Source organism: Mesoplodon mirus (assembly GCF_964341445.2).
Source record: "Mesoplodon mirus genome assembly, chromosome: 2".
NCBI lineage: Eukaryota > Metazoa > Chordata > Mammalia > Artiodactyla > Ziphiidae > Mesoplodon > Mesoplodon mirus.
In genome coordinates this window covers 112,909,318-112,924,777 of record NC_138977.1, presented here as the reverse complement: position 1 = coordinate 112,924,777, position 15,460 = coordinate 112,909,318, and the positions used below count along the sequence as shown (strand labels likewise).

At 37.4% G+C, this 15,460-nt stretch overlaps 1 protein-coding gene across 2 annotated transcripts in view; it reads left to right on the top strand.

Annotated features, from left to right (window-relative positions):
* ZNF37A (zinc finger protein 37A) overlaps window positions 1–15,255 on the top strand; it is a 57,346-nt gene extending 42,091 nt beyond the window's left edge. For both annotated transcript variants that reach the window (XM_082632982.1, XM_082632981.1), the window contains exon 5: window positions 4,385–15,255. In XM_082632982.1, coding sequence (XP_082489108.1) covers window positions 4,385–5,835 — 1,451 coding nt within the window. In that variant the 3' untranslated portion in view covers window positions 5,836–15,255. The remainder of the gene's footprint in view (window positions 1–4,384) is intronic.
* Window positions 15,256–15,460: the final 205 nt, after the last annotated feature.

Genomic DNA, 15,460 nt, shown 5'->3' with positions numbered 1-15,460 from the left:
TTTATGTCAGAGCATGTTCTGCCTGTTTTCCTCTAAGAGTTTTATAGTATCCAGCCTTACATGTGAATTGCGGTTTTAACTTTCTTTGTCAGGTGATCATATATGTATGTTTCTGGGCTTTCTTTACTGTTCCACTGACTGATTTATCCATCTTTATGACAATACCACACTGTCTTTTATTATAATATTATAAGTCTTGACATCTGGCAGTGTTAGCCTTCTAGGTTTGCTGTTTTCTTCAAGATTCTTGGGTATTCTACAGCATGAATATAGAATGTTGCCAAGAACATCTTTAATCTACAGAATGTATTAAAATGATGTTTTTTAGACATTCTGGACAATTCTATACTGTTATAGGTCTTTTGTATTTTCATTAAATTTTAGAATCACCTTGTTAATTTCCACAGACACACCTGTTAGGATGTTATTTGGGATTGCATCACTCATCTGGGGGAGAACTGACATCTTGACCATGGTATACCTCTACTTAGGTCTTTAAATTCTCAGTTGAGCAGTTTTGCTGATTTTTCTTTAAATATATTCCTAAATATTTTATATTATTTTTGTCTTTATACTAGCATTAAACAATTATAGGAAAAAAACAGTACAAATAGTATATAGAAAACAGTTTATGTTTTCACATTTACCTTGTATCCTGCAACCTTGCTGATGAATTCACTGTTTCTGGTAGTTGTTTTGTAGATTTGTAAAAATTTTCTATGTAAACAATTCTGTCATGTATGAATACAGACTTCTTTGCTACTGGCATTCCTAGCCAGTAAAGTGTTGTACAAAAGTTCTGACCTCAGGGAGATACTGTTCAGTATGTTACCATTAATTTTGATGTTAAGGATTTCTGTAAATGCCCTTTATCATTTTAAGGAAGTTCTCTTCTATTCCTTGAGTTTTTTTAAAAAAAAATTATATTCAATTCTGTCAAATGCTATCTATCTCTGTATGAGATAAATCATATGGCTTTTCCTACTTATTCTGTTGAGTAGTCTTGATTAAACCAATCTGATATTTCTGAAATACATCCTCCTTGATCATAATGTATTCAGTTTTTATAATCACTGAGTTTTTCTGTGTGTATTCTGTAGCTGTCCTTTGTTGTAATCTTTCCAGGTTTGGGGTTCAAGACTGTCCTATTTTCGTAAGATGAGTTGAGCATTGTTTCATGATGATTTTTCAAGATTGTGTTATTTCTTCTTTATTGTTTGGAAAATTCAAAAAGCCATTTCAGTCTGAAGTTATTTCTGTGGAGATTTAAAATTTCAGAGTGTTAAATTTTTTAACTTGGTTAATATCATAAATACAATACATGTAGTTTCTGGAACAGAACAGATGGTGAAATATTATTTACTTAAAACCAAATAACAACTGTGTAGTTCCAACATACCTTAATATCTTACTCTTGGTGTAGTGAGACAGAAGCTAGGTGTCCTACACATACACACAAAGTTGGTATTGCAGGTGAAGAACACTGATAAAATGAATCTGGCCTTGCTCCTGTAGAAGGGAGAGGTAGCTGTCCCACTCCTCTTTTAAAAGGAGAAAGAAAAACCTTTGTTCCCTTGGGGAGGATCCTGAATTCTTTCTTTTAACCTTTTGGTATATAAATTTCTTCGGGGGGAAAAAAAGGCCACTGTCTCCAGCTTCATACCTAGGATGTCATCAGGGCTCCCAGGTTTCAGCAGCCCCACTGAAATGTAAATCTCTCTAGCATTCTACCCTTAATAATTACTCTCCCAATCTCATTCTTTGACCTTAGGTTCCAAGTTTCATTAACATTTGCTCACAAAGTCCTAACTGCAGAAAAGTAACATTATTTTCCATAGAGTCCCACAGTGCTACTCATTTTACTTCTCCATAGGTGACTTCTGGCCGGTTTTTCTACGTATGTGCTGTTCCTCATTTTGTTTTAGCCTTTTAACAACAAAGGTCTGTGGTAGAAAGCTGGATAGTTTCCTCTTCAAATTCTTCTCTTAGCCCTTTTGCCTGGCCCAGCTGTACCCAGGTGCAGCAGGGTATACTAATATTTTGCCTACACTTTGCCCTGGTCTGCAAGGAAGAAGTCTGTGGCACATTTTGCCATCCATACAACTCTGGCCAGTCAGTTGAAGCTGATTTAAATGCCTTCCAGGCTGAGGCAGGATCATGCATCATTTCAGCTAAATTTAGGAACAAATTCCACACCTCTTTCTAGCGGAATAACAGCACTATAGGTAAAACTCACAGACTGCATGTCTGAGGTCTCCTCTTTCTTACACTACCAGGTGTTTGCACAAATACTTGAACATTTCTGATAACTATCCCCAGGTGAAAATCACACACATATTCTGATGTAGTAGCCACAAAATAACAGAAAGCTGTTTTTTAAAAATTACCCTTTTGAGTGATGTCAGCATCATGGCAGTTTGAGATATTCATTTTGTCACTCCCCTTCAACCTACAAACAGTAAAACATCTGTAACTCAAGAAATCCTCTGCCCAACACACCAGGACAACAAAGAAAGAGTTCCATACATCAATACATCTACAGGTGGGTGGATGAACACACAGAGGAGACAGAACCAGGGGAACAGCAAGGAGTAGATGACAGTAGATGAAAATGAGCAATTTATAGGGGATAAACAGCTGGGGCTTACCCAAAGAAAAATATATTCATTCTAGATTTGTAAAATGATGGCTAAAAAATATGTTTGTCTCAGTGATACTTTAAAACAATATATTGTCAGTTCTCAAGGGCTTAATTTCCCAAGTATACAAACAGCTCATACAACTCAACAAGATAACCCAATCAAAAAATGGGCAGAAGACCTAAATAGACATTGCTCCAAAGAACACACAGATGATGATGGCCAATAGGCACATGAAAAGATGCTCAACATCACTAATTATTAGAGAAATGCAAACCAAAACTACAACAGGATATCACCTCACAGCTGTGAAATGGCCATCATTAAAAAATCCACAAACAAATGGTGGAGAGGGTGTGGAGAAAGGGAACACTCCTCCACTGTTGGTGGGAATGTAAATTGATACAGCCACTATGGAGGTTCCTCAAAAAACTAAAAATAGAATTGCCATATGATCCCACAATCCCACTCGTAGGCATATATCCAGACAAAACACTAAGATAACATGCACCCCAATGTTCATAGCAGCACTATTTACAATAGCCAAGACATGGAAGCAACCTAAATGTCCATTGACAGAGGAATGGATAAAGAAGATGTGGTACATATATACAATGGAATACTCAGCTATAAAAAAGAATGAAATAATACCATTTGCAACAACATGGATGGACCTAGAGATTATCATACTAAGTGAAATAATTCAGAAAGAGAAAGACATATACCACATGATCACTTATATGTGGAATATAAAATATGACACAAACGAACTTATATATGAAACAGAAATAGACTCACAGATATAGAGTACAGACTGGTGGTTGCCAAGGGGGAGGGATGGAGTGGGAGTTTGGGATTAGCAGATGTAAACTAGGATATATGAGTGGATAAACAACAAGGTCCTCCTCCCTGTACAGCACAGGGAACTAGATTTAATATCCTGTAATTAAGTATAATGGAAATGAATATGAAAATGTATATATATATATATATATATATATATATGTATATATATAACTGAGAAACTCTTCTGTATACCAGAAACTAACAACATTGTAAATCAACTATACTTCAATAAATTTAAAAATATATATTGTAAGTTTTTGGACATTAAACTCAAGGATATAGAATATTGTAGATAGTAGAGGAGTAAAAACAGCCACACGTAAACAAAAAAATCATAAGGTAAAGGTAAAAGAAATTTCTAGGACCAGGTTTAGAATTTTATTCCTTACAGTTTTCATGGTATACAGAGATGTTGAAACATGGATATGAAAGCAGGATTGAAAACTGATACTAACTCAGGTGAAATCTGGGGGAAAGCCAGAAGGGACTGAAACAGGGTTTGATGGTCAGAAGAGGTCCACTGCTGACCAACTCTGATGTAATGAAGGGAACATACCATACCTACAATAGAGCTGTAAGTCTGAATCTGTGGCAAGAATGGCTTGTCCACTCATTGATTTGCTCTTTTGTTGCTTATTTTTATTCCTCATGAATCAGAGCTAGAAAAGAATTAGACTTTGGGTTTTAGTACTGTTCCTTTATGAGTTAGGGCTCTTAGAATATTGATTTGTTGCTGCTGGGTAGAATGGAAAAGAGAGAGAAGACTGGACGTATACACTGTTGTCATAGTCTAGGCATGAAGAGATAAGGACCTAAACTGATCAACTCCCCGAAACCTAATGCTAACTATTTCCTCTAAATATCCTTGTGAACTAATCTTTCTTGTCACTCTATTTCAGAATTAATTAATAGCAGTAGAAACTATTCAAGAAAGAAGTTTGATGAGTTTAACAAAGGTACAAAATGGTTCCATGATGACAAGCATGAAGGAATTCACTCTGAAGAGAAATCTTTTGAATATAATAAAAATGGGAATGGCTTCTGTCTTAATGAAGACTCTGTTCAGCATCAAAAAATTCAAATTTTGGAGCAACCATTTGAATACAGTGACTGTAGGAAAGCTTTCCATGAGAATTCACTCTTTGTTATACATAAGAATCCTTACACAGGACAGAACACCTGTGAATACACTGAATACAGAAAAACCTTCTGTGATATGTCATCTCTCTTTGCTCATCAGAGAACACATCCAAAAGAGAATCACTATGAATTTAATGAATGTGGAGAAAATTTCTTTGAGGAATCCATTCTCTTTGAACATAATGTTCACCCTATGAGCCAGAAGTCAGATCTCATTCCAATTCAGAGAAGCCACTCAATTGACAATATTATTGAATATAATGAATGCGGAAACTTTTTCAATGAAAAATTAGTCTTTGGCATACAACAGAGCATAGAAACAGGGGGAAAACCCTATGAATGTCATGAATGTGGAAAAACCTTCAACAAGAAGTCAGCGCACACAAGACATCGGAGAACCCACACTGGGGAAAAATCCTGTGAATGTCATGAATGTGGGAAAACTTTCTGCAAGAATTCAGACCTCATTAAACATCAGAGAATTCATACAGGGGAGAAACCTTATGAATGTCAAGAATGTGGGAAATCCTTCAGTGAAAAGTCAACCCTCACCCAACATCATAGAACACACACAGGGGAGAAACCATATGAATGTCATGAATGTGGGAAATCCTTCTCATTTAAGTCAGTCCTTACTGTACATCAGAAAACACACACAGGGGAGAAGCCCTATGAATGCTATGAATGTGGGAAGGCTTTTCTCAGAAAATCAGACCTCATTAAACATCAAAGAACTCACACAGGGGAAAAACCTTATGAATGTAATGAATGTGGGAAATCTTTCTCTGAGAAGTCAACTCTCACTAAACATTTGAGAACCCATACAGGCGAGAAGCCCTATGAATGTACTGAATGTGGAAAATTTTTCTGCTACTACTCGGGTTTCACAGAACATCAGAGGAGACATACAGGAGAGAAACCTTTTGGATGTAATGAATGTGGGAAAAACTTCCGTCAGAAATCAGCCCTAATTGTTCATCAGAGAACTCACGTAAGACAGAAACCCTATGAATGTAATGAATGTGGAAAGTCATTCTGTGTGAAGTCAAAACTCACTGCACATCATAGAACACACACAGGGGAGAAACCCTATGAATGTAATGTTTGCAGGAAATCATTCTATGTGAAGTCAAAACTTACTGTACATCAGAGAACACATTTGGGAGGAAACCCTATAAATATAATAAACGAGGGAAATCACTCTGGGTGAAGTCAAGAGTTTATAGAACAAAGAACACAAAGCAGGGAGAAAAATCTATTAAGATTTTGAGAACATCTTTGGTCTAAAGTCAGTTCTCATAATACAGCAGAGAACGTACAGAGGGAAGAAAATAATATGAAGATATTCTGGACATAGGAAAATTTTTTACTGGAATTTGGACCATACAGTGTATCAGAAAGCTCAGAGTACAGAAAACCTATTGGTGAATGAATACAGGGAACCTTCTGCCCAAAGCCACACCTCACTAAACATCAGAGAAATCACACAGGGTAGAAATCTCTATCAGTATTCATAGAGAAGACTTCATCCACAGGCCAGAGAAAATGCACAAACTAGCAAGTTATAGGAAAGCATTTACTATGAGTTGGTGTTTTATTGGACTTGTGTGAAATGTTTGAAGTAGCATTTCAGTGGACATCAGATAGTAATTTAAGTGGATAGAAGCTTTAAGTTAAACCTAAGCTTATCATACATCAGCAACTTTGAACTGAAGTGTCTAGCATTTAGGAAATGTGGAGAATGTTTGCATTTAGACATAGCATTTATACAATTTGGCCTATTGCTGGGTGTGCTATTCCTTCCAATTTAAGGTACTGGACATCAACTGGAACCAGGGGTTGTAAGCAACTCACATGTTTATTGCTCAGGCATATGAAAAACAAGGGAACATTTTTAGCAAGGGGACCCACCTGCAAGATTTTCTGATGTCCAGGTAGAGAGAGATATCCTGGTCTTGGTGATATACATAGCACAGGAACTTGCCAGCAGGATTTCTGATTGTGAGGCTGACTAATTTTGAGTGGCCTGTCCTGAAATGGTGGATCAAAGGGGCAATGTAGGTTCCTTGAATGCAGCTACCTGGTGTAGCGGAAGTGGTATGAAATATAGGTAGTTTCTGCCTTACCAGTGTTGAACAGTTTGGCCAGATGCCATCCTGCTGTGAAGTGACTTACTGCAACCAACTTTATTTATCCACATACTTAACATGTTTCTTTAAAAAGCAGAACATTCATGTACAAACATATACACTGTTAAGTATGGAGCTTTTAAAAGCACAAATAGATTTTACTACTGAGTAAGATACAGTAGTTTGCAGCAGACCAGTGCACTCACTAAGAACAACTAGAAAAGCAGTTCACAAAAGTCATCTATTTACTTGCAACCTATTGCAGAAGCAAAGAGGGCTAGAATGGTAATATTCAGGAGAGGAGTGAATGACAGAAAGTATATGGGAAAATATAGCTGTTTTTCCTGGGAGCACTTGCCAATTCTGGCTACAGGGAGGAACCTGAATATTGAGCGTGGCTCAGGCAGAGGGCTATAGCTTGGTGGGGAAAGGGAGGTTAGGGCGCAGGGAGACCAGAAACCAGGTGAACGGTGAACTCTGCCAGTCAAGGCTGGAGTGAAAAATATTGAAACATGAGAGGCTTTCAAACACATAGCCAGTTTCTTAAAATTTTGAGAATACTGACACAGGGCAGGAACTTGAAAATCTAAGCTCAAAAACACAAGTAGATTTTTTCAGTACTGAGAAAAAATGAATTCAGGAACTGCCAGTAGGATGGGCCCCTGGCAAACACAGCATGCTATCAGTAAAAGCACAAGGTCATACCAGAGGTCAAAACTGCCAACAATCTGAGTCATATTTTAAAATCTACCAGAAAGAAAACTCATAGGAACAGATGGCTTCACTGCAGTTATTCTAAATATTAAAAAAAGACATAATACCAAACTTTTATAAACTTCCAGAGATAGGAATATAGGAATTTTCCTGTTCACTTTATGAGGCCAGTACAACTTTGATACCAAAACCTTCAAGACACTTCAGGAAAGTAAAGTTATAGACCACTATCTTATGAATTTAGATACAAAATCCTAAAATTAAAAAAATTCCAGCCATATCAAAGGATAATGTATCTTGACTAAATGATGTTTACTAGAGGAATCAAAGGATAGATTTAGTATTGCAAATTCAATCCATTTGGCCTTCTACTCCTCTCTCTGATTCTCCTTTCTCCCTTGCACTTTGTAAATTTCTCTTCTGCTGTCCCTTCCTAGAGTTGAAGAGGCAGAATAGGCCTGCCGTGAGGGATGAGAAAGGTGTTGTGGTGATGTGCCAACCTGCATCAAGAGTGCTGGGGGCAAATGGAAGAGATGGTTAGCATGGCTGAGATACTGGTAACATTGAGCTGATAAGTAAATGTATTGAAGATGATGAGAGCCAGGTTCCTCACTGTTGGAAAAGGTATCTATAAAAATGGAAAGGGGGGAAGCTAGAAAACCACCTGGAGTGTTGGACTGTAATGATACTCATTTTAACTACACAGAAATAATTATAGCAGTTGTGTGTGTGTGTATTTTATGGATCTGTCTACTGACACCTCAGTAGCACTGAGCACACCAATTACCAGGTTATTAATTACTAAATACTATCCTCCCACCAAAAATGGAGCAGGTCTCTGGAGTGGTAGATATTTCTCCCCATCTCTGACTTGGAATAAGCTATCAGACAATAAGAAAATGTTCTAAGAATTATGGAAACATGTCAAAAGAAGCACCTTGGACAGGTTGCAGTGGCCAAATTTGAGACAGTTTGAACATCAAAACAAATAACAATAGCATCATAATATAAGTGACTTAAAAATGGGAATCCAATAATTTGTACAGATATAAATAAGTGAATAAATACATAGAGGAGGGAAAGCTTTCTTTATAAGCCAACTAATAAATACAGGAGGAATAATGGCAATAGAAAAAACACTATTTGGCAACCATCATACTGGTGGTTGATTCAGTAAATAGTTGCCAACATAGGCTAGAGTTTGTGGGTAGAAGTTTAATGAAGAACAGGTATTGGCATTATCTCCAAATATTTTGCCACAAAATACTAATCAACTACAAACGTGAAAATGGTGATTTTTATGATAAACCTGGCAGACACCAACATAATCAAGTGATCAAAGTTCACTTCACCAACGGTAGGACAGGTCAACATAATGTACTCCCTGGTGAGATGCTCTGAGAAGAGCCAATGCATTTGTGCTGTATTCTTACCAAGAAAGCATAGCCAGAGTATGCTAATGCGGGAATATCAGATGAACCCCCTTGAAAGGTTATATTATAGAATGTAAAGCCTGTATTTAAATTGTCAAGGACATAAAAGGAAAAGACTGGGAGACTGTTCCAGGTTGGAGTAGACTGAAGATGTTTTAAAATAAAAACAAAAAGGAAAAATAAAATAGTTGGGACAATGAAGAGTGTGTAAATTCGATAGTAGTGTTTATTTCCAGACTTGGGTCCATAGGTAAGTGTTTTGTTTCAGGAAAATACACACTCAAGTACATAGGGGAAACGAAGTCTCGTGTCTGCAGGTTATTTTCAAACACTTTAGAAAAAGAGTAATGAGTGTGTGTGTGTAGAGACAGTTCAAGTATGTGCTCAAGGGACAGATGGAGGAAATGCAGTGCACAGGGGGAAATCAGAGTGAGGTTTTCCTACTAGTGACTTTAGTAAATTTGAAATCATATCCAAGCAAATACTTAAAAGTTTAAGTTAATTGATGTAGCCTACCACATTAGAAAAAAATAAGTTAAACCATATTAGTGTCTCAGTAGATGTGCAAAACATTTGATAGAACTTTACACACATTCATGATTAAAATACACTAGGAATAGAAGGAAACTTCATTAAAAACAAATAAAAAGCTAACATACAACAAATATCAAACTAAGTAGACAAATACTAGAATATTTCTTCCTGGTATTAATAATGAGACAAGGACCTCCCTGGTGGTGCAGTGGTTAAGAATCCACCTGCCAGTGTGGGGGACACGGGTTCGAACCCTGGTCCAGGAAGATTCCCACATGCCACTGAGCAACTAAGCCTGCGTGCCACAACTACTGAAGCTTGCATGCCTAGAGCCCGTGCTCCGCAACAAGAAGCCACCGCAATGAGAAGCCTGCGCATCACAACAAAGAGTAGCCCCCACTTGCCACAACTAGAGAAAGCCCGCACGCAGCAATGAAGACCCAACGCAGCCAAAAATAAATAAATTTTAAAACATAATAATGAGACAAGAATGCTTGTTACTACCACCACTACTATCTAACAGTGGACTGAAGGTTTTAGCTAGGTCAGGTCAGGAAGGCGAAATAAAAATAAGACATAAAAACTGGGAAGACTGAAGTAAAACATTATTTGCAGGTAATACCATTGTTTACATTTAAAAGTCTATGGAAAAATTATTAGAAATATGTGAATTTAGCAAACTGGCTATATAAAAATTATATTTTTATGTATAAACAACCAATAGAAAAATTAAATGATGCCAGGAGAATTGCATCCTTCCTGGATAGGGTGGCAAAGACCAGATTTATTCTCCTGCCTGACATAACTGGGGAAAGGGGAAACAGAAAAATAAAGGAAATAATTATGTTCGAGTCTCTGGACATACAACAGCCCTAAAACAGTTCCAGAAATCCAAAAAGTGCAGCACAAAATTAAGAGAAGTTCAAAGACAAAAATAAATGAAAGGGTGTTAAGAATGACTTGTGGGGAGAAGATGGCAGAGTAGAAGGAAGTGAACTCACTCCTTATGGAACCATCAAAATCACAATGAACTGAACAACCACTGACAAAAAAAAAAAAAAATGCTGGAACCTACCAAAAAAGATACCCTACATCCAAAGACGAAGAAGAAGCAACAAAGAGACAGTAGGAGGAGCACAATCACAATAAAATCATATCTCATATATGCCGGGTGAGCGACTCACAAACTCGAAAACAGTTACACCACAGTTCTCGCACAGGAGTGAAAGTTCTGAGTTCCCAGCCTGGGGGTCTGGCAACAGGAGGAGGAGCCCCCAGAGAGTCTGGCTTTGAAGGCCAGCAGGGTTTGATCACAGGAATTCCCCAGGACTGGGGTAAACAGAAACTCCACTCTTGGAGGATGCACAAAGGGTCTTGTGTGTACCAGGACCCAGGGAAAAAAAGTGGTGACCTCGTAAGAGACTGGGCTAGACTTACCTGCTAGTGTTGGAGGGTCTCCTGCGGAGGCAGGGTTGGCTGTGACTCACTGCGGGGACAAGGACACTGGTGGCAGCAGTTCTGGCGAGTACTCACTGGCCTAAGCCCTCTTGGAGGCTGCCATTTTCTCACCAAGACCTGGCCCCACCCAAAAGCCTACAGGCTCAGTACTGGGACACCTCAGACCAAAAAACCAAGAGGGCAGGAACACAGCCCCACTAACAGCAGACTGGCTGCTTAAAGTCCTCCTGAATAAACTGCTGCCTGATAAACACACCCTGATATGGCCCTGCCTACCAGAACGACAAGACCCAGTTCCACCCACCAGTGCGCAGGTACCAGTCCTTCCCACCAGGAAGCCTGCATAAGTCTCTTAGCCAGCCTCATCCACCAGGGGGCAGGTAGCAGAAGCCAGAAGGAACTACAACCCTGCAGCCTGCAAAATGGAAACTGCAATCACAGAAAATTAGACAAAATGAGACAGCGGAGGAATATGTCCCAGATGAAGGAACAAGATAAAACCCCAGAACACCATCTAAGTGAAGTGGAGATAGGCAATCTACCCGAAAAAGAATTCAGAGTAATGATAGTAAAGATGATCCAAGATCGGGGGGAAAAAAATGGAGACACAGATGGAGACACAGGATACAAGAAATGTTTAACAAAAACCTAGAAGAACTAAAGAACATACAGATGAACAATACAATAATTGAAATGAAAAATACACTAGAAGGAATCAATAGAATAACTGAGGCAGAAGAATGTATAAGTGAGCTGGAAGACAGAATGGTGGAAATCACTACCATTGAACAGAATAAAGAAAAAAGAATGAAAAGAAATGAGGACAGTCTAAGAGACATCTGGGACAACATTAAACACACATTTGTATTATAGGGGTCCCAGAAGGAGAAGAGTAAGAGAAAGGACCTGAGAAAATACATGAAGAGATAATAGCTGAAAACTTCCCTACCATGGTTAAGAAAATAGTCACCCAAGTCCAGGAAGGGTAGAGAGTCCCAGGCAGGATAAACCCAAGGAGAAACACGCCAAGACACATAGTAATCAAACTGACAAAAATTAAAGATAAAAAATATTAAAAGCAACGAGGGAAAGGCAACAGATAACATACAAGGAAACTCCCATAAGGTTATCAGCTGATTTCTCAGCAAAAACTCTGCAGGCCAGAAGGGGGTGACACAATGTATTTAAAGTTATGAAAGGGAAGAACCTACAACCAAGAATGAACAGCAAGCTTCCCATTCAGATTCAACAGAGAAATCAAAAGCTTTTCTGATAAGCAGAAGCTAAGAGAATTCAGCACCACCAGACCAGCTTTGCAGCAAATGTTAAAGGAACTTCTCTAGGTGGGAAAGAAAAGACCACAACTAGAAACAAGAAAATTATGAATGGAAGAGCTCACCAGTAAAGGCAAACATACAGTAAAGATAGGAAATTATCTGCACACAAATATGATATCAAAACCAGCAATTGTGAGGAGAGTACAAGTGCAGGATATTGGAAATGCATTTGAAATTAAAGATCAGCAACTTAATACAATCTTATTTTTTTGATATAGACTGCTATATCAAAACCTCATGGTAACTGCAACTGAAAATCTACAATAGATACACACACAGAAAAAGGAATCCAAATACAACACTAAAGTTAGTCATCAGATCACAAGAGAACAAAAAAAGGAAGGGAAGAAAAAACACCTACAAAAATCCAAAGCAGTTAACAAAAATAAATGAAAGGATTTACTTAGTGTTGATGACTTTGAAGACTGATTTCTCCCTAAATTGAACGATTAATTCAATGCAACCCTAACTGCCATCCAACAGCAGGTTTTGTTGTTGGAAATTATGAATTTAAAATGTATTTTCAGATGCACTGACCAACAATAGCTGACACAGTCTGCAAATAGCAAAATAAAGCTCCAGGACTCAGACTGCTACATAACTAGACTGTTACAGGCAGACCTCAGAGTTATTGGCTTGGTTCTGGACCACAGCAATAAAGTAAATATTGTAATAAAGCGAGTCACACTGGTTTCTCAGTGCATATAAAAGTTATGTTTATACTGTAGTCTATTAAGTGTGCAACAGTGTTATATCTGTTGATAAAAAATGCTAACCACCATTAGAGCCTTCAGCAAGTTGTAATCTTTTTGAATAGTAACATCAAAGATCACTGATCACAGATTGCCTTAACAAGTTTAAAAATGAAAAGTTTGAAATACAGTGAGAATTACCAAAGTGTGACACAGAGACATGAAGTGAGCAAATGCTATTGGAATAAAAATGGCACTGATAGACTTGCTTGATGCAGGGTTGCCACAAAACCTTCACTCTGTAAAACATGCATTATCTGTCAAGTGCAACTAAGTGAAGCACAATAAAATGAAATATGTCTGTATAGTCACAGCAATGAACAATGTTGAGAAACAGGTCCAAGCATACTGATAAATGACAAAGGTCACATGTAGTACTGTGGTGAAAAGATGGTTTTCATCATAAGTGGTACTGGGATAATTGGCCCGCTATATGCAAAAAAGAAACATCTTGGCTGTAACCACCTACCATGCACATAAGTCAGTTTCATATAGATTGTACATCTAAATGTGAAAGGCAATACAATAACACTGGTAGAAAACGGGTGAACATCATGACCTTGGGTAAGAGACGTTAAACAAAAACAATATAGAAAAATTTGCATTGGAATTAAATGCTGTTTGTTCAAAAAACACAAGTTAAAAGCCAGTGGCATACTGGGAGGAGACAACTGCAGTGCATGTTTCTAACCAAGGACTCTTACACAAAATATGTAAACAGCTCCTATAAATCAAGAAAAGTCAGAAAAATTAGCAGAAAAATGTAAATCGAACATAATTTACAAAGAGTATATTTGGCAAGTAAACGTGAAAACTTGATCAGCTTCAGTAGCCATCAAGGAAAGGTAAATTATAACAAAAATTTAATACCACTACACACCAGAATGGCTAAAATGATTTTTTAAAAACTGATGAAGATATGAAGCAACTGGGACTCATACAAGTTTGGTGGAAACCTAAATTGTACACTTCTGGAAACAGGCTTTTTCTACTAAAGCTGAGCATGCATGTTAATTTTGAGGTTTTTTTGTTTTTTGTTTGTTTTGCTAGTTTTTTGTTGTCGTTTTTGGCCGTGCTGCACAGCACCCGGGATCTTAAGCATGGAGTCCTAACCACTGGACTGCTAGGGAATTCCCCTAAATTTTGGATGTGTAATTGTACTTCTAGGCATATATCCAACAGATAAATACAAATATTTTTACTGAAAGAGTATTCACAGTAGTACTATTCTCAATAGCCCGGATACAGACAACAGCACAAATGTCCACCAACACTAGAATGTATATATAAATGTGCTCTATTCACTCAGTGATACACTCTACAGCAGTGAGAGTGAACCAACCACAACTGCACGCATACAAAAGAAACAGCACAAAGGGGTACATACTGTATTTCACTCAAAAAGGCAAATTTAATATGTGGTGTTGGAAGTTGGGATGGTAGTTGCCTGGATGGTGACAAGTTGCAAGGATTGACTTGAGGGAGCTCCTCTGGTGTTAGCAGCGTTCTGGTTTTTTATCTGCATATTGATTGTAGGTGTATTCACTTGGCAAAAGTTATTGTGAATATTTATATACACTCATAGTTTAGTATAACTGTTCCTTAATAAAAAACAGAAAGTCTGAACATGTTGGCTCCCTGAAATCCCTCCAATAGTTTCTCAGTTCTTAAAAAACAAACAACACAAATAAGATAATTCATTAGGATAACAGCAGTTAAGTATGTAAGTGAAGAATCCCTGTGTGATGTGCTAAAGGTATGTGAATATATTACATATTTTGTCCCCTTAGCTATGTGACAAAGATTTTTCACATTAAATGCTAACCAATTTCTCTTAATATACATTTTAAGGCAAATAATATTTTACAGTTGTCAAGTTTACCATACCTAGTATATGTTCTCTTATGGTTTCCTAGCATATATAAGTGGATATGGCCAGTGTTTTCTATTAACTCTGATAAAGAATTTAAACATTGTGTTTATTAAGTTTTCATGTGCCTCAGCATCTACCAGTGGGTATAATGAAAATACTAATTAAACAAAATAAGCATTATCATGTTAATTAAAGAAAGCAGATTTGAGCTACTTCAATTCAACACAGTATTGCTTTCCATTATATGAAGAAAATATCCTGTTAAAATGTTCAGATGAGACATCTAGGTATGAGTTGTATAATCCAAGCTAAACAGGAAATACTTACATCTGTATTATGATGTTGTGTATATATTTTTTCCTATTCCTTTCTTCCCAATAAACAGGAGGATGTAGAGTTAGATACCAGATTGCTTGAGTTTATATGCTCTCTGGCTTTGTCTCTTAAAAGATTTGTGACAAATTAACTATCTCCACTCAGACCCTCATCTATAAAATGGGGACATTAGTAGTGCCTACTTCACAGCAGTGCTCAGAATAATTTATGAACTATGAGTTATGCATGCATTAGCTGTTATTTCTTGAATTAGCTTTCAAACAATTGAT